Genomic DNA, 25,731 nt, shown 5'->3' with positions numbered 1-25,731 from the left:
TGGTTTGCTCTGACAGGGCACCCTCTGTCCTTCAGAGTTCCTCCTTTTCTCTCCATCCCTGCTACTGCTCTTCTGCCTTTGGTACCACGATCTCTCGGTTGACTTCATGCAGTAGCCTCCTAACTGGTCTTGCTGATTTCTCTCTTGTCTGCCTCAACTCCACTCTCCACACAATGGCCAGAGTGATGGCTTTATTACACACATGAAATTCTGATCGTGACACTCCTTTAATTAAGTCCCTCCAGTGCCAGCCATTAGACACTGTTGGTGAGTCAAGATCTCAGAGTAGAACTCCCTAGGTATGTTCTCCTGAACCTCTCTTGGAGGGGGTCACGTCTTCAGGATACACCTTGAAGGAGCCTCATTTTTCCTTCCAGGCTGTTAGGTGCTGGTCAGCAGAGGCTGGCTACATCCTCAACTGGTATCAAGTGGGCTCCTTTAATTCTAAGCCTGCAGTGTCTGACTGAAACATTATTTCTTAACAGAAGACATTTGTATATATGAGTTATTTCCTAGAACTTCTTTTTCTTTTCCATTTTTGTAATTATGGGCTCAGTTTGCTAGAGAGTGAATCCTAAACACTTCTTTAAAAAATGATGTGTTTCTCAGACCTCATTATGACAGTGCTTCAGCATGAGGGGTCCATGGGAAGCTTGTCCTGAACCCTTACACCTTCAAGATGCAGTCCAGGGAGCGAGGCAGAATCCAAGTAGATGAGCTTTAGTCCTGCTGGAAATTACAGAACGCTTTCAAGTTCAGTCAGGGAGCAAAGAGCTTGGAGAAGCTAGCGACAACCTCAGCAGAGAGGTAGTAAGAGAGGAAAATTCTGTCCACACAAATTAGTTAAAAGAGGTTACAGAGAAAGCTAAAAGGGGGTTACAAGATTTACATAAGAGAATGAAGCACCCATTGGAAATACCATTAATGTTTAAGTCAGTAGGAAAGACACATACATGTTTTACAGAATAAAGAAATGCAAAATCAAACTAAACCAAAGGGGAAGTCAGCTGCAACCTTAGTATGTATTGCAGACTTCCGTCTCCAACAGGAGAATTAGCTAATTCTTAAAACTCCTGGGAGGTTGGCCCCAAAGTCAAGTCTAGAATAAAGTATCTAATTCTTGTTATAACAGTTACAAGAATAGCTCACTGTGCTTCTCAGCAGAGTAGGAAGAATTTCCCTGAATATATATAGGCTCAGACCTTGGATCTTACCCCCTCATCTTGGCCACAAAGATCCTGAACTGTTCAGAGGACAGTTTGCTCTGGCTGGTTGAATTCTTTCTTTCACAGGTATGTTTGAGTGTTTTAATTCTGGAAAAGTTTAGCTCTTTGCTGTGATTGTGTTAAGTTCAGAAAAAATGTGTGACTATTTGGTATTATATTTGGTATATAAAATGTTTACAATGTTTAAGAGATTTGACAAATTAGCGTGTTTTTGACCAAGTGGCCTGGTAATCCATTTAAAATGTGTAATAGAGTAACTGATTTTAGACTCATGATTTTAAAATTGAATATTATAAAATAATTTGGCTACATTTGTAAATGGTATTAGAATGTTTAAGACAACTTAATGTTTATTATATTAGTAAGTTTAGTTTATTAGATTTACAAGACTGTTTGGCTGGGAAAGTATTACTTATTAGGCTCAGAACTGAAGCACTGAGGGGAGGGTATAGCTCAGTGGAGAGCACGTGCTTAGCATGCACAGTGTCCTGGGTTCAATCCCCAGCATCTCCATTAAAAAAAAAAAAAGAATTGAAGTGCTCATAAAGAAAATTCAAATATAGTAATACTATAAATATAGCATAAATCTTTAAGATAATTTAATTAACTAGGATGTAAATGGGACTGATTCTTCAGAGTTTAGCTTTTTCAATTTGAATTGTTTAAACTTTACTCGAAGATGCCCTTGAAAATGATTATGAGCCCATTTATGCACATAAAATAATATAGCTTATAAATTGAGCTTAATTTATTATTTTAATTAGTTTATTCAAACAAAACCATTAAGGAATAGTAAACAAACATATCTGTGCTTAAAGATAGCAGTAGTCCATAGTGACAGTTTTAAAGATGATTTTTCACGAAGGTCAAGTCCTATGCAGACATACGTGGTTTTAAGACGCGAGTTTGGTTGCATCTAGCCTTTCTCAGTAGCCACTGAAAAACAGATTTCAGTTAGGAAATGTCCTACACACAATACTCCATTTTGAACCCCAAGTCCTTCCTGCCCATGTGAGACCTTTCCTTCCCCCTCAACTTTGCTTCCTTCTTTCCTCTTGTTACCACTGGCAGAGTAGATATGACTCAGAAACCGGTTCCTCCAGGCTGTAACATTAGATGATACACCGCTGGGGTCATTCATTACGTAGTACACTAATGCCCTTGTTTCATTGGGTTGGGTTCTCTGGAAGGTACGTGGCTGTCTGGGTTGCTGGAGGAGCACTCCCAGGTGTGGAAAGAAAGGACTTGCCACCGATCTGAGCTTCTAGCGAACTTTCTCTCGGCTGGGAAGGATTTTGATGTTAATTGGAGACGATTCAAGAAGCTGTTGAGGTGGAAAAAGTCTGTGAAGGACCAGCATGGGAATCCTATACTCTGAGGTATGTAACTGCTCTCGAAATAAGATTCCAAAGGTGTTAAAAATTGCTCATGTCTTTCAAATGGAATTTCCTATCCCTGTTAGTATGTCTCCTTTTCTTCCGTCTAACGTTCTGTAAGAATATTAAGTCAAAACAAAGTCCTGCATGTTAATCTTTTTGATATTTTTAATATTTGAAGGCAAATTATTTTGCAATCCCAGAACTTCAGCTAGATGTAAGCAGATAGAGATATCACATATATGTTGTGATGTTCAGATGTTTGCGAGGGTAACTGGATCTCAAAGAATGAAGTTCATGAAAATGGAGTTAATGGAGTTGTGTTTTCTGATGTCAAATCTCCAGAGGACAAGTGTAAATTGTCCTCAACTGGATTTTCTAAACAGACAAAAGATAGACTGATTCTTTTATGGAACCACATGTACAGAGTAACATCTTTCAGCTTGATATTTGAAAAGAAATTCACCTCTAGCAATTACTAATAAAGACCATCCCTGTACAGAAGAGGGATAAAAACTGAATATGGTTTTGATAGTTTGAATTTTTTCTTTTCACAGCTGATGGAAACAGAAATGCTTTTTCCAGTATTGAGAGTAACGTATTATAATCAAATGGATTTTTAATCATGTTTCAAAGGAGGCAAGAGAGTAGTATTTAAACAGGAGTCCAAGAGATGTAATGACATTGTTATTCACTATTTACTCCCTCTCCTCCTTAACACAAATAACCGGTCATTCTGCATTTCATTACAGATGCTCAACAGAACCTCTTTGGGTGGTTCTTCTAATGTTAAAGGCAATGTCTCTGTATTTGCAGTGTTGTCTAATGCTAGGGTGTGTGTGTGTGTGTGTGTGTGTGTGTGTGTGTGTGTGTGTGTACGCCTTCCTGTAGTCAACTTGCTCTTTGATTAGCTTGTAATTCTAGGTATGTTTTGCTCAGTGACTTTGGGCTGGTGAAGAACTCACATATATGAAAATGTCAACACATGTTATGTTCTAAAACACTGCTCTGGCTTTTCTTAAACCTTGGATTGCTTAAGTGCCAGGGAGAGGAACTTACTAAAAATGCAGTTTCAAGGGCCCCCACTCCAGAAAGTCAGTTTCACTCAGTCTGGGTAGGGTCCAAAAACCTGGTTTTTAGAGGTGATTCTGATGTAGGTGATCAGCTTGCTACCCATGAGACAGAAACACTGCTCCAGGCTAGTGCTTTTCAAATTTTAATGTGCATACAGATCACCACCCAAAGATTTTCTTCAAATGCAGTTTATTATTCTGTAATCTGGGCAGGGTCTAAGATTATGCATATCAGCTCCTGGAGAAGCCATCTGTCTAGGACCACGCTGTGAGAAGCCAGACTGTCATCTAGGCCCTGGGAATAATTACTTCAAATAGTCTCTGCATGAACAGTATAATTGTTTGTTGTTGGGGTGTTGATTTGGCAAGTAGTTGAATTAAGGCAAGGTAAGTCGTGTTGAATTATAATTCAATAAGCCAGTCAATAATTACAATATATCAATGAGAATATCCCCAGAAGTGGGATGACTGTTTCACTTTTCAGATATATGGAAGACAAAGCAATGTGGGACTTGCTATGATATTTAAAAACAAACACAAACACACACATATACACGTACCCTTAGAAAACCCTCACTTACCTAGAAACGCAGAGGTAATCATTCAAAGGATATAATTCATATTGAATCAAAGACAGTCTATGATTGTTGCCAGGCAACTCAGTATCCCAAGTAGAGGAAGACTCTAGGCCCTTCCACTTGACTCTGCTCACTTGTCCACTTCACGCTTGCATCAGCAGTAAACACCTTGAAAGTCTTAGTCACCTCCATAAAAAAGATGATTGTCCACCTGCATGGGAAATAATTTCTCAGTCTGCAGAAATCTCTCTTGATATCAACTTCCTTTTTTCTTAGGTAAAAGTAGCCACCACTGAGCATACGTAAAAAGTAGTTTGACTAGGCAGGTTTGTGCAAGGCATGAGGCTTTGATCTCCCAGAGTGAAAACTGCAGTGAAGATGCTGTTTTGGGGATGGAAGAGTCTGGGTGTGTTTATGATGCTGTCTCGTTACTCTCCAGTCACCCTGAAACCAGGAGCTCTGCTTGCCTGGTGTGAGTGGTGAGCTCTGTGGCAGAGATTTTCTGGTTTGGTTGCTGGGTTTAGACACTTCTCATTTTCAGCTGATGAATTTGATGGTGTCCCAGGGCAGTGGATGCTAGAGCTACACTCTGGATGCTGCCAGAGGTTTTAAAGATCCTCAGTATCCCCATATATCAACTTCTCGATACCTGGACTAACACTGTGCTAATAAATGGCCAGGATTAGGACAATGTGACTTCAGCAATGGATGAAAAAATGCTGAAGAAAGATGGGCTCTTTTAGTTTATTTTTTTTTTTCCTTTCTTTTTTTGGCGAGAGTTGGAGGTAATTAGGTTTATCTATTTAATTACTTCTTTAATGAAGGTACTGGGGATTGAACCCAGGGCCTCATACATACTAGGCACACACTCTACCACTTGAGCTATACCCTACCCCCCAGATGGGTCCTTTTAGATTGGAAGAAAGCTTAAGTTGCATTTGGGAGTTACATGTGAATGGATTGGGAAAAAAAAGCTTAGTCCCACTCTCTGATATTCTGATGCAGACGGTCTGTGGTGGGACCCTCTGTGAGACTCTCCTATCTATAATTTTAAAGAGGTTAAGAAGCTCTGGAGTATTGTCTCAAATATGTAAACATAACCTACTCATCTGTCACGCACCAGTCTCTCATTTGTCCTGTATCAGTCGCTGGCATTTCCCAGGTATGAAGAACATGAACCACTAAGTAAGAACAGAGCCAAAGCCAGTGTCCTGCCCGACTTCCTGGTCTGGCACTGCCTTGAAGCATCTCTTTCTGTTTAAATTTTCAATCAAGTTCTACTTCCCACTTTGAGTGTGGCATGCTTCTCTAGACTGGGGACATAAATTTTATCATTTTTCCTTAGAGCTGTAGGGGAGGAAAAAAATTCCTTTTCCCTTTATTCATCTTAGGTTCATTGTAAATTAGACTGACAGTGGAAAGATAGCAAGAGAAAAACTCATGGAAGTATATTAACACATGTGTCGAGCACATACAGGGTAGTATCCAGCGAAAAGTAACTCAAAGAGATAGTTGGAACTTGAGCTCTCATAGCACCTCTTTATTTTTCTTAAATTTTTCTGTATTTGTTTTTAATGGAGGTACAGGGTATTGAACCTGGGACCTTGTGCATGCTAAGCCCACACTCTACCCTCCTCCCCTCTTACAGCATCTTAACGAAAAGAGCAATAAATGTTTAGAGGAGTGGCAAGACAAAGGAAAAGGACTTTGGATTTCTAAGGCAGCACATTGTGGGAAGGCAAATATGTAGGGGAGCTAATGGAAGATAAGGGCCAGTTAGTAAATTTTATTATGTAGATTACTTTGGTCCCTTCTCTGGGCTGCCAAGGGTAACTTTTGTCATTCCTGGAGGAGAGGGAGGAGGGGAACACCTTCACGAATTTATGTCCTGCGTTTAGCTAAATAGGGGGAAGTCAGAGAATGTTCTTGTTATCATTTTCTTCTCAATTGCCTTTAGACCAAAATAATTGTTAAGCTAAGAAGTGTATTTTGGGTTGCATATTCTGCTACCTTTTGGATCCTTGTATTGCTAACAGTTATGCCATTATATAGAGAGAGCACATATATATTTACTGAGGTATAATTGACATAACATTATATTAGTTTCAGGTGTACAAAATAGTGGGTCAATATTTGTATATATTGCAAAACGGTCACCACAATAAGCCCAGTGAACATCTGTCACCATACATAGTTATCTTTTGATGATAACTTTCAAGATCTGCTCTCCTGGCTGCTTTCAAACATGCAATACAGTATTATTAACTATAGTCCCCATGCTGTGCATTACGTCCCAATGACTTATTCATTTTATACCGAGAAATTTATACCTTTTGATTCTCTTCACTCGCTTTGCACACCTCCCACCCTCTGCCCCCTGCCCCAGGCAACCACCATCTCTTCTCTCTAAACCTGTGCTCATTTTTCCTTTGTTTTTTTTTTTTCTTGTTATTGTTATTCAGATTCTACATATAAGTGAGAGCATATGGCATTTATCTTTTTCTGACTTATTTCACTCAGGATAATGCCCTTATGGTCCAGCTGCATTGTTGCAAATGGCAAAATTTCATTCTTTTTATGGCTGAATAATGCTCCATTATAAATATATACCACCTCTTTATCCATTCATCCATCAATGGACATTTAGGTTGTTTCTAATATATTTTTAAGAACACAGGAGAGAATGAGGGAACATCCCAGAGTTGGACCTCATGTCTGCAGTAGAAGAAGTGCTTAGAACTCAGGGAGAGAACCTAGCTTGGGGTAATCACCCTCAGCTATGTAAGCCCGACTTTTCAACAGGGCTGATTCATTTGAACCCTTGTCGCTTGTATTTGTTCATACCATTTACAATAAAAACAAACATTCAGTTAGGGCTTATTATGTGCCTGGCTGTGCTCTAAACATTTTATGTGTGTTAACTCATGTGAAACTCACCATAACTATATGAAAGAGACACCATCATTATCCTTATCTTACAAATGAAAAAAACTGAGGCAAAGTTTCCGTAACTTGCCCAGAGTTAGGCAGCTAAAAAGTGCTTGCTGGCTACAGACCTGTGTTTGTACCTTCAGGGAAATCCTGCTTACGTCCCTGATGGACATGCTACGTTCCTTTCACCCCGCTCCTCCGCAGAGATGTCACACACACTCCACGAGCAAGTTAGTCTGAACCACGCTGCCCTTCTGCCAGTATTCTTCCCCACTGGGATACACTATTGCCCTTTGCCCTTAGTTAAAAGAATAGGATAAATTAGATCCAGGTTCTGATGAAGTACATCCTACTCCCACCGGAAGAGAAGTGTTTCACTGCAAAGTTAGAATTAGAATTACCAAAATTAGAAAGAAGATGTTTAAGGACTTAAAAGAGCTCAGGAATTTGTGCCTAGGAGACTTGTAGAATCTTCAGACTCCTGATCTGTCAGCTGGGGAAACAGGCTCTAAGAGGAATATCGTATTAAAACGATGCAGCCCTTTAAAACTTGGGAAGGTCTAATGTTAAGATTATCTATGAACAGAGATGCACACACACACACACACATATACACACACACTCTTAATATTACTCCTTTGGGAATGGACCTGTTTTCAGAGAGGCAGATGTTACTGTAGAGAAGAGCACGTGGTTTACAGAAGAAGGGATGGTATTAAAATATTCAGCGTCCGGAGAAAGCAGTGTAGGCTGAGCAGGGCTTATGGGAGAACTGGCACCCTTGAGGAGAGCTCCAGGGAGACAGGAATAGAGCTGTAAATAATGGGAAGGCTTTTGGACTGGAAGAAAACCTGGAATTCAGTCCCCATTGGGCCAGGAACTTGGGGCAGATAGGAGAAATCATTTAACCTCTCCAGGCCACAGTTTTGATATCTGTAAAACAAGAGGGCTGGGCTGGGTTCAGCACTAAATATTGTGTCATTCCATAACAAGGGAGAAGGAAAGGCAAAGGCAATTGGAAGAAAAACGCCTCCCTCACAATCTTACCGGCTCGCTCTGTCTACGTTGTTTGTATGTTTGAACCCCTAGCAAAATTTTGGCAGTGTAGATTTAATAAGAGCACCAAAGGGCTTCCACCCCAATTGGTTTCTTGATTCTTTCCTTGTACATTTTAAGGATTTGACAAATGATAACGTGGTACTAAATCACGTTTCAAAAAGAAAATGATCGTGTCAGTTTATGAACAGAAACTGGCACTAAACATTTGTAAATATTTATTCATTCATTCACTCATCCTTTTATTTAATCAACAACTTTTATTGATCACATACTACATTCCAGGCACAGGCTAGCTCCTGGTATACAGTGATAAATAAATAAAAGGGGATCTTGACCTCTTGGAGCTACCTATGTAAAATGAATATACAAGTTAAAATAATTATGAATAGTGAAAACAGGAATCAAGGCAGCTACCGGATAAAGAGAGCGTATACAAGAGGGGAGTATGTATGTCTTTAGATTTGACCTGAAAGGCTCCTCTGAGATAGTGACATTCGAGCTGAGGTCTGAGGAATACGGATCTAGTCTTGAGAAGCTTGGGGAGAGTGTCGCAGACAGGGGATGTGCTGTGGGGGGCCTGAGGCATGGGAAGCTGGGCGTGTTGGAATAACTGAGCGGTGAGAGCAGTTCATCTAAGAGCAGGTAATAAGGAAGTTTATTGTCCAGTCAGAATTTAGAGAATAATAAAACTGACTAAAGGTTGATTTGCTTTTTTTCATCACCGTGCTCCAGTGATTTTTAAATAATGTCAGTTTAACACGGTCCTCCCACCCTTGGGCAGCCATTGTTTGACAGAAGTCTGGGAGCCTGGGAGGCAATGAGAGTGACCCTACTGCTTCCTTTCGGCCCTGCGTTTACCTCAGGTGGTCGGAGGTAGTAGGGAGAGTTCAGGGCTTCCAATTGGCTAGGTCCAGCACCTAGAACCCAGCCTTCCTCTGCCCTCGCTCCTCATGATTGGAGGCAAAGGCCTTCTCGCCCACTCCTGGTCCTCCTCATCACTGACCTCAGAGCTTCTCAGGTCTGAAGTGTGGCAATGAGGCTCCTTTAGTTTCCTGACAGTGAGGACAACAGCACATTCTCAAGAAGACTTTGTTGGAGAAAGAATAGAAAACAGATGAATGTGTGCCTTGCCTTGATTTCCCCTTCACTGCTACTACTCCTCATAATCCAGCCACACTGGGCCTCTCAGAGGTGACATGTGGGCTGATACACAATTTGACCTAGAAGAAAGCCAGACATATAGCTAACGAGCCAGTGCAAAGACCCCGAAGACAGAAATAAACATGGGGAGATCGCCATTCTAAGTGAAGTTAAGCCAGAAAGAGAAAGAAAAATACCACATGATATCACTCATATGTGGAATCTAAAAGAAAACACAACCGGGAAGGGTATAGCTCAGTGGTAGAGCACAGGCTTAGCATGCAGGAGGTCCTGGGTTCAATCCCCAGTACCTCCATTAAAAAAAATAAATAAACCTAGTTACCTGCCCCTTGCAAAAAGTACCTCCAATAAGAATAAATAAACCTAATTTCCCCCCTCCAAAAATAAAAAATAAAAGACACAAACAAACTTATTTACAAAACAGAAACAGTCTCACAGACATAGAAAATAAACTTATGGTTACCACAGTGGGAAGGGAATGGGAAGGGATAAACAGGGAGTTAGAGATTTGCAGATACTTACTACTATATATAAAATAGATAAACAACAAGGACCTACTGTACAGCACAGGGAACTATATTCAATTTCTTATAGTAATTTATAATGAAAAAGAATATGAAAAGGAATATATGTGTATATGTTTATGTATGACTGAAACACTATGCTGTACACCAGGAATCAACACAACACTGTAAACTGACTACACTTTAATAAAAAAAAATTAAAAGAAAGAAGAAATGAACATGGCATTCTCCAGAAAGAGCTAGACTGTCGTGAGCAAAGACGAGGGTAATAGATGAGAGAAGAGTGCACCTGTGCCCTCGATTGATCTTGTGCCTTAGTTTTTCAGATTGTGCAGAGCACAGCCCTAGGGAGCATCATTCACAGTTTAATCCATGTGGATTTGTGTTTGCTGTTGGTGAACATTCCTTCTCTTCAATCTCCTCGCTGTCTTCCTCTGCATCTTCACTGAAGTCTCATGTTAGTCTCCACTTCAGTCTATTTTCTTCCTTGTTCACCATTGTTGCTTTATGCCCATGACTGTTTCTTCCTTGAAGTCTTATGTCCCTTTATCTTTTCACTGCTGCCCAGCATCCTCCAGCATCACTTCCACCTTCCTTGATTACTGAAGCACAGCTTCCCTTTCTTTCTGTTCTCTGAGGTCATCCTCGGTGACCTCAGTATCCACAAGCCTTTAGTCTCTTCTGTTGGCCTCTGTCTTTAGTTCAAATCAGCCACCCAGCAAGACCACTCATGACTTCTCATCCTGGACAAAGTTCTACCATGATATTTAGAATTTGCTACCTCTAGCTCCTATCATAACTTCTTAGCCAGTCGCATTTCCCACTGGATCACAAGTACTGATCCTTTTTCATGTTTCTGTCTGCTTCTCTCTCTCTTTCCATCAAGTCCTTTAGTCTCCACTTGGTTTACATACGTTGCCCAGTCAACCCCAATCCCACGGTGAACTACTCTCCTTTCACACCCCTTGCCTGACACGTGTTTCCTAATCTTTGCTCTTTGTCCCCTTGACTGTCTCCACCCTTGACGGTAGGTTTGCTGAAGAACATCACGAACTCCTATTGCAGTCTCAGCCACTGCAGCGCCTTATCGTGTTTCCTCCACCTGATGCTTTAAGCGGTTTCATATTTTTGTTCGTCTCCTGTGGCACTTTTCATTGTAGCTCTCCCAGACCTTCCCCACCAGGCGCAAGAGCCTCTTCCACCTCTGTCTCAATCCAGTCTCCTATGCCATTGCTGGGGAAGAAGAAATTTCCCTCTACCCTTCTAGGTTCTTCTGGCTGGTCTATGAATTAAACTGACATGAGGCAGATTAACCAGAGAAAATCAAACAAAAATTCAGTACCATGTAAACACAGAAAAGACCCAGGAAAATGGAGTAACCTGACAACATGGCTGAAACCCTCGCCTTAAATACCGTCTTCAGCTAAAGACAAAGAGGATGTTGGGGGTAGTGGTTTGGGACTTCAAAGGGGAGGAAGGCATTTCATATAAAGATGGAAAAGCAAATATTTGGTAATTAAATGTTTGCTGGGCCGTGCAGAGACAATGGGACACAGAGTGGACTCTGATCTTGAGGCTCTGCCAAGTTTCCCCTCTGTTCTTTGTGGCCATCTCTGGTGATAGCTCTGTTCCAGAAAAGACCCTTTTATCTCAATTCTTTAGGCAGCTAAGGGGGAGGTAAAAAGAAAGACTTTCTGAGTCTTCAGTTTCTTAAAAATAATCAGGCTAAATTAATCCTCATGCCAAAGAGACACATTTTTGGGTGGCAAATTTTGCTCCTCTACATCATTAGCACATTCCCATTATATTTAAATATAATTACTGTTTACTGAGTTACCTATGCTTATCAGTTTACTTATGATAAATACATATTAGCATAGAGGATGAAGATCCAAATCTCAGGCTTTCTGGCAAAAAAAAGTCAGCTAATGAAAAGTTCTCTCTGTCCCAAATAGTTATCTTTCCTCCCTTGCTTTGGCCTCAGAACCACATTGTCATTCTGTTTGGCAAGGTAATACTTCCACATTTGTTCTCTATCCTATCATTCATTCTCTTTCAGTAATTATTTGTTTATTGTTTTAAATTGAAGTATAGTCAGATACAACGTGTCCATTTCTGGTGTACAGCAGAATGTCCCACTCACACATATGCATACATATTTTTGTTTTCATACTCTTTTTCATTATAGGTTATTACAAGGTATTGAATATAGTTCCCTGTGCTATACAGAAGAAATTTGTTTTTTTAATCTATTATATGTATAGTAATTAATATTTGCACATCTCGAACTCCGAGTTTATCCCTTCCCACTTCCTTTCCCCCTGGTAACTGTAAGTTTGTTTTCTATGTCTGTGAGTCTCTTTCAGTAATTATTTATCCTTCCATAACCCCCTCTGCCAGTCTTCAGTGGCTTCCTTTTTTTTTTTTTCCTTAATAAGTAACTGTAAGGGTAGCTTACATGAATCGGTGAACTATGAGTCGTTCTCGAGCTGGGCGCTTCATCTATATGGTCACGTTTAATCCTTCCTGTAACCTCATGAAGAGGATGTGCATCTTAAATGGAGAAAGACACTGAACACAAATTGTTTAAACAGCATATCCAAATAACACAACTGCCTCATGGCGAAGTTGAGATTGGAACCCAGGAAGTTTGCCTCCAGCTCCCGTACTTACAACCACTTGATGTCACCACTTTGCCTCCCGATGTGCAGAACCTTGGCTGGACCTGGGATTGAGAAGGCACTCCAAGGCACTTTGGACTCTTGCAGGAAGACTGCCCACCTTTTCCTTCCCTCTTTATAGTTAACTCTCAGTAAAGACTTCGAGCAGCCCAAGCAGGAGCTGTACGTGACGTCCTGTGGGAATGCGGGCCCAGCGTTGTCAAGTCTTTCAATTTTTTTAAGAGAAGCTGGAAAACCAGATTACTACATGACAAATTCCAGTCTTTTTAATGTTGTAATTTAAAATTTTAAGAAAAGAAAAATGAACAGTTTGTATATGATGTCTGAGTCAGGAAGATACTTTGCTTTTTAGCAGAAAAATTAACACTATAGCCACCTGTTTTCAATTCTGCACAGAAGCCCGTCAGTTCCCAAGTGCTAGTCTGTAAGCTGTAGTGATCAGTGGCAAATTTTCACTGGTGTATGCTGAAATTAAGGGGAAATAAAAGCAGTGTTGGACATAGAAAACAAACTCTGGTTACCAAAGGGGAAAAAGCAAGGAGGGATAAATTAGGAGTTTGGGATTAATAGATACACATTATTATATATAAAATATATAACAACAGGACCTACTGTATAGCACAGGGAACAATATTCAATATCTTGTAATAATATATCATAGGAAAGAATCTGAAAACATGGGTATGTATATGCATAACTGAATCATTTTGCTTTAAACCTGAACCTAACATGTAAATCACCTGCACTTCAATGAAAAACAAAATTTAAAAAAACTGGAACAGTTTTTTTCACACAGCTAAATCTGTGTAGCATAACGGACTGTTTTTTCCCTCTGGCTGTGCCGACTTGTCTGATGTCCGTGCTTTTATGACCCTGAGCTGCTCCCTGGTGGAGACTGAGTTTATAACAGCGTAGAATCCTTTCAGTGGCTTGTATGTCTCATGTAACAAATCGTTTGTATGTGATGTCTAATTAAAAATCAGACATCACAATTTAATTTAACTTTCTAAGTTTTAAATAAATTCCCTCCTTTGCATTTGGGCCATATCTTTTTTCTGGTTTCTCCTACAACCTCTCTGACCACTACTTCTTTATCTCCTGGCAAATATTGCTAATTAATTTAATTAATACTTAATAAGCAGAAATAATAACTTCCATAAGTTGAGCATCATTCATGTGATAGGCATTGTAAGCACTTTTTTTACACTGTCTAATTAAAATAAATCTGAAAATACTTAGTGTTTGCCCATTATGTGCCCAGTGCTGAGTTATAAGCTGGAAATATGGTGGTGAATGGAATGAGGTGGTCTTTATCCACATGGAATTTATAGCCTGAATTTCAGTGCCTTCCCTCACTCACTGTGGTCTCAGCCTCTCCTGATTCACACTAGCCTGAAACACACAATTATAATTAATTAAGAAAAGAGTTATAGTTGCACCAGTTGCTCTGAAGGAATGCTGGAGTCAGGAAAGACTCAGATAAAATGAAAATTAAGTTATGATACAAAGGATGAGTTAGCAGTTAGCTAGGTGAAGAGAGAGGTGAAAAAGTGTTTTGTTTTGTTTGTTTTGTTTTGTTTTTGTAGAGGGAGCAGTAAGGGCTGAGGCCCAGATGGAAGAAACTAACCACAGGATATTGAAAAAAGGAGAGAAGTCCAGTGGGAGAGCAGAGATGTTAACGCAGGCAAGATGAGGTCTGCTCAGGTCTTGCTGTTAAACTCCCATGGTACTTTGAGAAGCTCCTTATAATGCCTTCTAAAATAAAAAAGCATCTAATTGCAGTTAATTACCTGTTACTTTATTTGTCTAAAATAGGTGCCAAGTACACTGTACAGAGTTCCTTGAACAAGGGACCACACATCTTTGTTCCTGTCTCCTAGTGTTGCCCTAAACTCTGGTATGCTGATTTTATCTTGAGTAAAAACCTGCTTTTCTGACAGGCATCATCTATCTGTGAACCCAATGCACAATTCCCTTACTGAGTCGAATCTACGATATTGCTTCCATCTATTCACTCATTTGTCCATTCCATGAATTTTTCTGTCTACCAAGCAACTTAGGAAATCGTAAGAGGTTCCTGGTGGACTTTTGCTTGTTCTAGACTTAAGGCTAGACATAATTGAGATCCCATGTCTCATCTACAAAGCAGTATATTACAAATTGGAAACACTGAATTATAAAGTATTGGATGATTTTTCTTAGTGTGGTTTAACAAAACCTGCTTTTCTTTTCCTCTCCACAGCCCATCTGCCAGGCGGCCTATCAGAATGACTTGGGTCAAGTGTGGCGGTGGATAAAGGAAGACAGCAACTGTATCAATGTTCAAGATGGCTTTAACGGAGACACCCCCCTGATCTGTGCTTGCAGGCGAGGGCACCTGAGAATCATTTCCTTCCTCCTAAGAAGAAATGCTGATGTGAATCTCAAAAACCAGGTGAGGCCGTGACCGGGGTACTTCTCTCTCCTCTCAGCAATGGAGGCAGCAAATGTCATTTTCTCTTTTTTTTTTCTTTTTCATTGAGGTATAGTTGATTTACAATGCTGTGTTTCTAGTGTACAGCATAGTGATTCAGTCATACATGTATATATATGTGTGTGTGTGTGTGTGTGTGTGTATATATATATATATTCTTTTTTATTACAAGGTAATGAACATCGTTCCCTGTGCTATATAGTAGGTCCTTGTTTTTTATTTTATATATAGTAGTGTGTATCTAAACTCCTAATTTATCCCTCCCCCCTTTCCCCTTTGGTGACCATAAGTTCGTTTTCTATGTCTGAGTCTCCTTCTGTTTTGTAAATAAGTTCATTTGCATCATTTTTTAGTTTCCACATACAAGTGATATCATATATTTGTCTTTGTCTGACTGACTGCACTGAGTATGATGATCTCTAGATCCATCCATGTTGCTGCAAATGGCATTATTTCATTCTTTTTAATTTTCTTATTGTTTGCAGCTCCTAATACCTTTTTTTTTTTTTTTGCCTTACTTTAGAGAGACTGATATATATTGAGGCCATATTATCAGTTTAAGAAGCAAAATAAAACGTAATTCAATGAGCAGGCATATTTTGTGGGTTTTGTTGTTATGTCCTTGTATTTCTGAAAAAAATTTTAAAAAAGGAACGATTCACTCAGTTGTCTGGATAGAGCTTCTTCCTTTTTTCCCTCCTCCTCCTCCCTGTGCTTTTTCTTGCCCCTCCTCTCCTCCTGCTTCTCTTCCTCACTGTTACAGAAGTAATGGGAAAGATTTCCTAGGAAAAAAGTATTAACCCGGTGGTGTTATTTCATTAGTTAGATTTTTACCTACTATGTTAATGTTCTGATCTCCAGAAAATCCTATAATTTGCTTACAGAATGAAAGCATTTCAGTGAGTAATTTGCCAGGAACAAATATGCTCATGAAGCCAGACAGAAAGGCATAAAGGATATACTTAAAGATGCATTATTAGCTGACTTGGGGTCTTGAGGATTAAGGAAGAGCGAGACACGTTGTGTACTGCTGAGAATATCCATTCAGAACCTGCCCAGAAATCTAGAGTCTGTATCACAGTAAAGGCAACAGCTGAAGTACACTGAGCAAATATAAAAAGTCACTTTTTGTGATGGCTATGAACACCCTGTACGCACTCAAGTACGTTCAATGAGGAAAGACAGCCTGTAGGTCCCACTTGCCCCTTCCAGGTCAGCTTAGAGAGCAGCTCAGTTGGAGTAATAATGTATCATCAGAAAATGGATCACTTCTGGCCTTTTTTGTTTGTGCTTCCTATTTCTTGTGTCGTGGGATTTAAAAGCAAATCATGGCAGTGCTGACTCTAACTGATGTACAGCTTAGTGGCGGGACATGATTGCCCCAGCACACAGCTGAGGAACCAGGTGGGTGGTGCTGTGGTGGGAGGGGGTGGCAAAGACAGAGGTCTCTGCATTCACACCCTCTCTGGAGACTGGGCACTAGGAAGCTGAGGGAGGGAGACGTCTGTGAACACAGGGATGGGGTTGACGAGGCACTCTTGTCTCCGTTTTGCAGACAATCTGAGCCAGCCTGCTCATGGAAGTAAGGACAGGACTTTAGCGGATACTTTAGTAGAGATTTTATCAAAAGCAGCATTGGATTTGCGATTTTCTATTTTTAAAATAGTTTTAAAGGTTTTAAAATGTTTAATCGTCTCCATTTTTCCCAAATACTAATTTTTGCACGTTAATAACTTGAACCGTACCTTTTCATTTCTTAAATCTATGAGTCATCTTCCAAAGCACTAAAGAAATCAAGACCTTAAAAACAAACAGAAAGCTCCATTACTGGTACAGATGCATGTGCCAAATAGAGGATGGATTTCATGGAAACCAAATTAAATTAAAATATAAAGATACCTTTGTTTTATTTTGTTTGTTTGTCTGTTTTTTGGTCTGTCAAATTGACCAGGATTAAAACAGAAAATCAAGTGTTGATCAGGAAGGAAACTTATTTTATTTTATTATTTTAAAAAATTATTTATATTTTGGGGAGGTAATTAGATATTTATTTATTTAAATGAAGGGACTTAGGAACTAGGGATTAAACACAGAACCTCTTGCATGCTAGGCACACAAGCTACACTCTCCTTCTCCCTGCCTCCCCACCAGGCCTTCACAGGAAGGAAGTCTGAATCATTATTATTTTACTGGACAAATTAGCATCACAATAGGGAAAGCATTAATGCCTTTTATGCCAGGAATTATAATTTTCAAAACTGATGCTAAGGACAAATTTAGAAATGTTGACAAAGCTTTGTGAATGAGGATGTTCAAGCAGTGTTATTTATGAAAATGAAAAGTTAAAAACTTGAAATGTTCAACAGGTAGGGTATGGCTAAATAAATCAGAATAACTCCATTCAATGATAAGCCATGCAGCCATTAGTTACATATTTAAAAATATTAAATGGCATCAGAAAATGCACATATTCTAAATATTAACTTAAAGAAAGCACATATGATTTTGCATGTGTAGTATGACATTTTGCATGTAGTATGACCCTATATTTTAAAATTCCACATATATGCATGACTGGATGAAAATAAGCAAAATAGCAATAATTAACCCTGGGCTGTTTGATATGGGTGATTTTAAATTCTATCATTATACTCCTGTCGGCTTACAGAATTTTTACAGAGAGCATATATACCTTGGTATTAGAAAAACAAAAATACTCTTATTTAAGAACAGTGGAAATGTTCTCTGTTCTCTCTGACTCTCCCCCTCTCCTCGCATTCCACTCACCATGGCCTCTTTTGTATCATACTTATTTGTGCAACTTCCTGTCTACTGCTGTTTGATTATGAGGCCCTGAGGCTTTATAAGCCCCACAATTCCTAAAAGCGTTAATTCTATCACCTGATAAATAATTCACATATTTAAAGAATTAAATTGAGTCATTTCCATTCTTCCGGCACTGCCTGTGTGCATGTAGGAACATGGAAAAATTGTCATGTGGTTAAATTTTCCCATAAACTAACTACAAAATGAATAATTATGGTTATGAATTTAACCATAGATGATTAAAGAGTAACTATAGCTTTTCATACTGAATTCAGTCCTCTGTTTTTATCCCAATGTGTTTTTTCCCCCAAACTAAGATGAGTTTGAGAATCCATCTTTTGATGATTTGTAAAATGTACATTTCACCTGTTGTCTTTCTGTGCCAACTTTTTCTTTAGACTTTTCTGGGTTCAATGCCCTGGTCAATGGAAATTTGGGTTTATTAATTCGACATACTCCACAGAAAGAGGTGCCGTGGGGACCACAAGAAGAAAAAGCACCGAATAAATTTTTGATATGGTAATCCAAAAATATGCAATTTGAAGTGTCATATTTTATTGATAAAAGTCCTTTTCTTAATTTTCAGAAGCAGAGAACCTGCTTGCATTATGCCGTGAAGAAAAGATTTACCTTCTTTGATTATCTACTCATTATCCTCTTAATGCCTGTCCTGCTTATTGGCTATTTCCTCATGGTGAGTACAACACTGGCGAAAGCAAAAGGTAAATGGGTAGGAGATCACAGCATGACTCAGTAAGTTTTGCCAAGTTGGTGAGATGCAAAGAAACAGTAAAATAAGCTCTGGGTTTGTAGTCTGTAAATGACATTGCCAACACACAGGCAATGCTGTGATTGAAGTAAAGAAGAAAGATAAATTAATTAGTGGTAAAATAATCTGTGCAACATTTTATTTAGAAAAATAAATTTACCTATATTAAGAATCATCTGAAGGAAAAGCAAAAAATCCTGAATATTAAAAAATATTCTTAAAAAATCAGGGATGGTGATGGCTCAGTGGCAGAGTGCAGGCTTAGCATGCACAAGGTCCTGGGTTCAGTCCCCAGTACCTCCATTAAAATAAAATAAAATAAAATAATTTTTAAAAATCCCTTTCATACTGTTTCTTTTCTCTCTCTCTCTCTTCCTTTTTTTTTGTAAAAAGACTTTAAGTTTTGTACATATCTTTCTAAGTTTCTGATTTTTAAGGACCCACCCTAGTGTGAGTGAAAAAAACAGATCTCAGGAACTTTGCATCCAGAAGCTGGCAAACATGGGAGATCTTTGTAGAGAATTTGAAGCCCACCTTTCACCTGGGTAGATTTATTCATGCTTAAAGGAATCTTTGACATGCAGTCATTTGCTTACATACAGAAAGATATCAGTGGTATAGGAATGCATATTAGTCATATTAGTAGAAGACGAAGCTTAAGTTGTTTTTGTTTTTTCAAATAGAGTGACAGGTTTGCGGTGACTCATTCCCTTTTTCCCATCTGGCTCCTCTCGTGGTCAGTTCCGCCTCTGAGAGATGACTCAACAGATGTGTAATTTCCTCCAGTTAAATGACCCTTCTCGCTGTTGCTAATAGGTCGTGGGTGTTAGTTATACCTGTTCATATAAGCTTCAGAACAGTCTGCCAGTAAGTAATGTTATTATCTCCTCAGGTAATTAAATGTTATAGACGTTGAAGAACGATAATTAAGTATGATAACATTGATTTTGATGCTTGGATTTAGGAGAGAAAAATTATAATTTATTGATAAACACATAATCTGTTTATACCCTTGAAAAAGTTCTTTAAATACTCTTGTTTTAGTACAGAGCATTTGAATATTTGTAGTTTTGGGGTAGGGAGTTCTGTTGTTCATTTCCAAACCTTTTTAGAGATTATGAAGAAGAAAATTACAACTGTGATTAGCAAAGCTGATTCAGAATTTGTTGACACACAGCCTTGGTCTCTAAGTCCAGTGTTTAAAGCTCGAGACCTAGGCAAAAATGCTCATTGTAATAGGTAACTCAACTCTGATTGCACATGTATCCTATTTATTCAGGGGGCCTGAAATTGTCAGTTTGTGACACGCAAGGGATAAGTGACATGAGAGGGGAAGGGACCAGAAAGGATTGTGTTGTATCAGAGGAGGATAGGGAGAAAGGAGGTTTAGACATTGTCACAGGAGGAAACACAAAGAGAGAAGACAACTGAGTGGAGCTTCCTAAATGGTAAAGGGGCTGAACCCCAGGACATGCCTACCTGAGCAGGGACAGCTGTGCTCCCTCAACAATGGGGTGGTGGAGGGGAAGCTCAAGTGTCCTATGGTCAGAATCTCAGGGACGAGGCAGGAAAAATGGACTTCTGAGGAGCCTAGTTAATTCCACTCACTTGTTCAATCATTCAACACATATTTATTTTAGACCTACTATGTGCCATACACTGTGTTAGGGATACAATGATGAACAAAACAGGTGTAGTCCGTGTCCTCGTGAGACTTAGAGGGTGGTGAAAATGAGTCATTAATCAAATAATGACAGAAACACATGTGAAATTACCACGAGGTAGGTGGTACAGAGAGGTGCTCAGGGTTGGGAGAGCCCAGAACAGGGATTTCGCCTGGCCAGGTAGATCGGGAAGGCTCCTGGAGGAAGAGGAGCTTTGAATGAGCTATTAAAGATGAATTTACCAGGCAGAGAAGAGAGAAAAGAGGCTTCTAGAGAGAAGAAACATTCAGTTTAACTCTTCTATGGCAGGAGGGAGGCTGGTGGGAATGAAAGACTAACAAAGGCCAGTGTGGCTGGAGCACGGTGAGCTGGGGGTGGGGCTGTAAGTGGAGGCTGAAATACATGGGGCCTTGTTGGCCAGGCTGAAGACTTTGCTTTTGCCCCCAGAGCAGTGGGATGTTATAGAGGGAAAAACAGGTCAGTGGACTCCATCCTCAGTAGAATTTGATGGGTCTAGGGTGGGGCCCAGGTTTTGCATTTCTAAGTTCCCAGGTGCTGACGCTGCTACCCCAGGTCCACATTCTGACAACCATAGCTTCATCTAATCGATACTTGAGGGTGGTGAGGACATGGAGTAGAGTTTAAGAAAGATGCACAGACGCATAGGGGTGTTGGGATGAAAAAGAAGCCCACTGATTAGAATAGTCCAGGCATAGGTGGAGACAGTGTTTGTAAATAAACCTCTCCTGTGCTTGTGCTTGCTGGTTGGAACAGGTGTCAAAGACAAAGCAGAATGAGGTTCTTGTACGAATGCTGCTTAATGCTGGTGCCGAAGTTAACGCTGCAGACTGTGTAAGTTTTTATTTTTAATCTTTTGAAATGACATTCAAAAGTATCATACTTGTGATGTATGAAGTTGCTAGCTTTGTTTTCCAAGACACTTGTGCTTCACTTTCTCCTTCCTTCTTTCCTCCCTCCCTCCCTCCCTTTCTTTCTTTCCACTGCCGGTCAGGTGACCTCAAGATTGTTTATATACTGCCACTAAACTCATAAGAATAACATCTTTATGGAATATAGAACATCTTAGTTAATTATTGAAGTATAGTCAGTTTACAATGTTGTGTCAATTTCTGGTGTGCAGCATAATAGTTCAGTCATGCATATACATACATATATTCGTTTCATATTCTTTTTCATTATAGGTTACTATGAGATATTGCATATAGTTCCTGGTGTTATACAGTATAAACTTGTCATTTATTGATTTTATATATAATAGTATCTGTAAATCTTGAACTTCCAATTTATCCCTTCCCAGCTCTCTTCCATCTGGTAACTGTGAGTTTGTTCTCTATGTCTGTGAGTCTGTTTCTGTTTTGTAAATAAGTTCATTTGTGTCTTTTTTTAAGATGACACATAAGAGTGATATCATATGGTATTTTTCTTCCTCTTTCTGGCTCACTTCACTTAGAATGACAATCTCCAGGCCCATTCATTTTGTAGCAAATGGCATTATTTTGTTCTTTTTTATGGCTGAGTAGTATTCATTGTATGTGTGTGTGTGTGTGTGTGTATATATATTTATATGTATATACATCACAACTTCTTTATCCAGTCATCTGTTGATGAACATTTACATTGTTTCCATGTCTTGGCTATTATAAATTGTGCTGCTATGAACACTGGGGTGCATGTATCTTTTCAAATTAGATGAATATAGGACATTTTAAAAAGAACTTCTCCACCACTGGAGAGCAGTTAAGAAAAATGTAGGCTCTGATTACAAAATTTCATCCTCAGTAGTTAAGCTGGTGTCAGAAGGCCTGTGTGTGAACTTAGGCTACTTTATACCTATATGAGTTTTGGCGAATTTTAAACTTGACTCTCAGTTCCTCATCTATAAAATGAGGATATCACTAGCATGCACTCACAGGGCACTTCATGTAAAGCACTGAGCAAAATCTCTGGCACATAGTAAGTGCTCAATGAATGCTAACAGCGGCTTCTGCTGCCAAGATCCCAATGCACAGGTGACAAGGTCCCCATCTGTAAACTAAGGAAAGATAAGGACAAAGATCATCGAGAAATCCACATGACAGTAAGAGCAGTGACAACAGGGCAGCATCAGCTAACTTCTTCCTGTTTATAAATATAAGGTCTTGTTTTCACCTTTTACCCCACATCCTTGCACCCATCTTCCTCTCTTGAATGATCACAAAGGGATCAAGAATTTCATTGCGGGAAATTTTATTTGCTTATATTGGCGAAATGAAAATTCGTATTCCCAGTTCTTTATTGAAAAAGCAGACAAGTTGAAATTTGATTCTAAGAAAACCAATATTCTGTGATCCCTGATTTGTTGTGTACCTGTATGTGTGTGTGTGTGTGTGTGTGCATTACCACTGTTCTGTGATAGAGCAAATGTCCCCATCCTGTTTCTATGAATTATTTACATCAGTTTAGTTTTGGTTATATAGACATCATCGTTTAAATGGAGGTAGCTCTGTGTGTGTGTGTGTGTGTGTGTGCGCGCGCGCGTGCCCGCGTGAGAAAGAGTACACAAAAAACAAGGACCTACTATATAGCACAGGGAACTATATTCAATTTCTTGTAATAACATATAATGGAAAAGAATATGAAGAGAAAATATAACTATGTATGTACATGTATACCTGAATCATTTTGCTGTACACCTGAAACATTGCAAGTCAAACACATTCCAATAAAAAAGTTCTTAAAAAGAGAATATGTTTATGAAATGTACGTTTTTCCTTCTTTCCTCCCTTCCTTCCTTTCTTTCTTTCTTTCTTTTTTTGAGTAAAAGTAGATTTATTTAGAGAGATACACACTGCATAGAGTGTAAGGCAAGAGAACGGCAAGGAAAGAGGTGTGGGAATTGGGTGCTCAGGTTAAAGTAAAAGTGGACACACACTCCATAGACAGAGTGCGGGCCATCTCCAAAGAGGAGGGAGTGAAAAAGGCCGCTAGGCATGATGTTGCCAGTTTTTATGGGCTCTTTAGCTTCACATGCCTACAGGTGGGACCCTTCCAACTACCCTGGGGAAGAGGCTGGGATTCCCAGGAATCAGGCCACCGCCCGTTCTTGGTCTTTTGAGGCTAGCCTTGGGATTGTCATGGGGCCTGTGGGCAAGTTATTTATCACATTGTTACAATGATTTTTGGATTAATTTGGATGAACTGCATCATCATTTCCTTAGATAACCTTGACATATATTAAGTAAGATGTTTTTAAAAACTAAGTAAAAGGTTTGTTGAAGGTATTTCTTGGTCTTTTTATTTAAATTCAAAAGGTTTAAAACTTTGCCTGAGACCAAAATTTCTCTAGAGTTTTTCCTAGTTATCCATGTCCATGTCCATCTCTAGATAGAGAATTAATTCCTGTGCACACACAGGGGCACATGCATGCACACACAGACACCCTTTTTCCCCCACTATTTTTCAAAAACTATCTGAATATTAAGATCCATTTTCCAACTCCAAGTAATGCAGTATATTCTATTTTTAGGTAGACTCTTCATTTCACATGGAAAAATGCAGAGCCAGATCTGTATTTATCATGTTATCACTTAGTAAAAATAAGTGATTGCAGCATTATTTCCTATGATCTTAGAAGAATTTCTGAGGAATAAAATCCAGAGTTAATTCTGTTAATCTTGAGAGGCAAGGATATTATTTTTCCACTTCTTGAAAGGCAAAATTTGGGGCACAAATACCCCAGCTGTAAATTTCTTTTGACCAGGAGTTGGTGTTTTAAATTAGACCCACAGAGGAGATCCACTCTTGTATAATACACAGTGTAAGCTACAACAAAGCGAGCACAGGGGACAGCTGTGTGGAACGGCACTGATCACACAGTTGCACGTAGTTGGTGTGCAGACTTTTTGCTTAGCTGTACACTACAGAACGTGGACAGTGCTTGCTAAAGAAGCCACACGCGATGATGTGCAAGGATGAGCTGCAGTGTCGGTCCCCTGTGTTTCAGTACGGCTGCACGGCGCTGCACTACGCCTGTGAAATGAAAAACCAGACTCTCATCCCTCTGCTCCTGGAAGCCCATGCAGACCCCACGATAAAGAATAAGGTAAGGATCTGTGAACAGTGGTCTGAGGTCCTTCCAGCAGCATAACCTTCTAACGTCCGCGTTGGGCTGAAGTAAATTAAGTGCCTCTGATGTTGTTAACTGCAAAAGTAATTGTCCTCCTTAAGAAATTAAGTTACCCTATTACTGCTAGAACTGAATGACATTTAAAGCCCTTGCGAAGCCTGTGGGTCAAACAGTCTAAATTGTTTACTAGACCTTCTGCACTGACATCTGACTTTACTGGAGATAGATAACTATCATTTCTTTCTTTTCTCAGCACGGTGAGAGTTCCCTGGATATTGCTCGGAGATTAAAATTTTCCCAGATTGAACTGATGCTAAGGAAAGCATTGTAGTCTTTGTGGCCTCTTATGAAGAAGCAGAAAAATTTAAAGAACTGGATTCCGTCTCCATCTTGAAGTACCGGTCTGTGGACCACTCGACCTGAAGGCCACCATGTTGTGGGGATAATGATGGTTGCCATGGGTGACGATTTTGAAGAGCTTTGTGTTTATAATGTTTACCACAGTCGTGGTCTTTTCAGGGGAAACGCTAATGCTGTTGGATTCTTCACTTCACTCAAGAAAAGGTGATGTTTCAAACTCAGTCTCTCCTAAAGGAGGGGATTGGTGTTATCCACGTTCTCTCTTTCCAGCTGTGTCGCTGTTATAAAGATGCTGTCCCGTCCATATTCTGCCCCAGGAGGCAAGCGGTTCCTCTCAGGCCCCTTTGTGTAGTAAGAGGAAGAATCAGAGCACAGATATTTGTATAGAGTGGTGCATGTATGAGTCAGGGCTTGGAGACTCATATGTAAATATTCCTTTGGTGAAACAACTTAAACAAAATCGTCCATTGGTTGTCCCCACAGAAATTTACAAATGCTACCAGCCAGGACTCTGTTTTTCTTTCCAGAGAGCTGGTGTACCAAGCATACCTCGAGGTATTTTGCTATCGATTTACAAATAAGAGCTCTCTTGGTTTTGTACAAGATTGTGCAACTATCAAGTTGTTTCAAAACTATCTTTGCAATTCTCTTGTGAATGTGAGGCAGTTACTTATCTTGTTTGTACTGTTATTTTTTATTGATAAAATTAAAAATATTACTGTGAATGTTTTGGATAATGGATTTCTTTATAAGAAATAGAAATATATGATGGGGTGGTGTCTGGATGATATGTAAAGAGGAGAGATTGTGAATATCAAAATATCTGTCTTAAGTCCTTTGTCAGGGAGACAGAGGAAATAAACACATTTAAAAATGACTGGATTCTGCAAAGCAAGACTGAATC

General features: G+C 39.4%; 1 protein-coding gene across 1 annotated transcript; it reads left to right on the top strand.

Annotated features, from left to right (window-relative positions):
* The first annotated feature begins 1,063 nt into the window (after nucleotides 1-1,063).
* Nucleotides 1,064-25,552, top strand: ANKRD22 (ankyrin repeat domain 22). The gene is made up of 7 exons (XM_010996276.3): nucleotides 1,064-1,292; nucleotides 2,417-2,605; nucleotides 14,852-15,043; nucleotides 18,495-18,602; nucleotides 21,116-21,193; nucleotides 24,345-24,443; nucleotides 24,721-25,552. Exons 2-7 carry the CDS (start codon nucleotides 2,585-2,587, stop codon nucleotides 24,796-24,798), a joined length of 576 nt encoding a protein of 191 aa, XP_010994578.1. The 5' UTR covers nucleotides 1,064-1,292; nucleotides 2,417-2,584; the 3' UTR covers nucleotides 24,799-25,552.
* The last annotated feature ends 179 nt before the right edge of the window (nucleotides 25,553-25,731 follow it).

The sequence above is a fragment of the Camelus dromedarius genome, chromosome 8 (assembly GCF_036321535.1).
Source record: "Camelus dromedarius isolate mCamDro1 chromosome 8, mCamDro1.pat, whole genome shotgun sequence".
NCBI lineage: Eukaryota > Metazoa > Chordata > Mammalia > Artiodactyla > Camelidae > Camelus > Camelus dromedarius.
The sequence above is the reverse complement of the archived record's forward strand: the minus strand, read 5'-3'. Positions and strand labels throughout refer to the sequence as shown.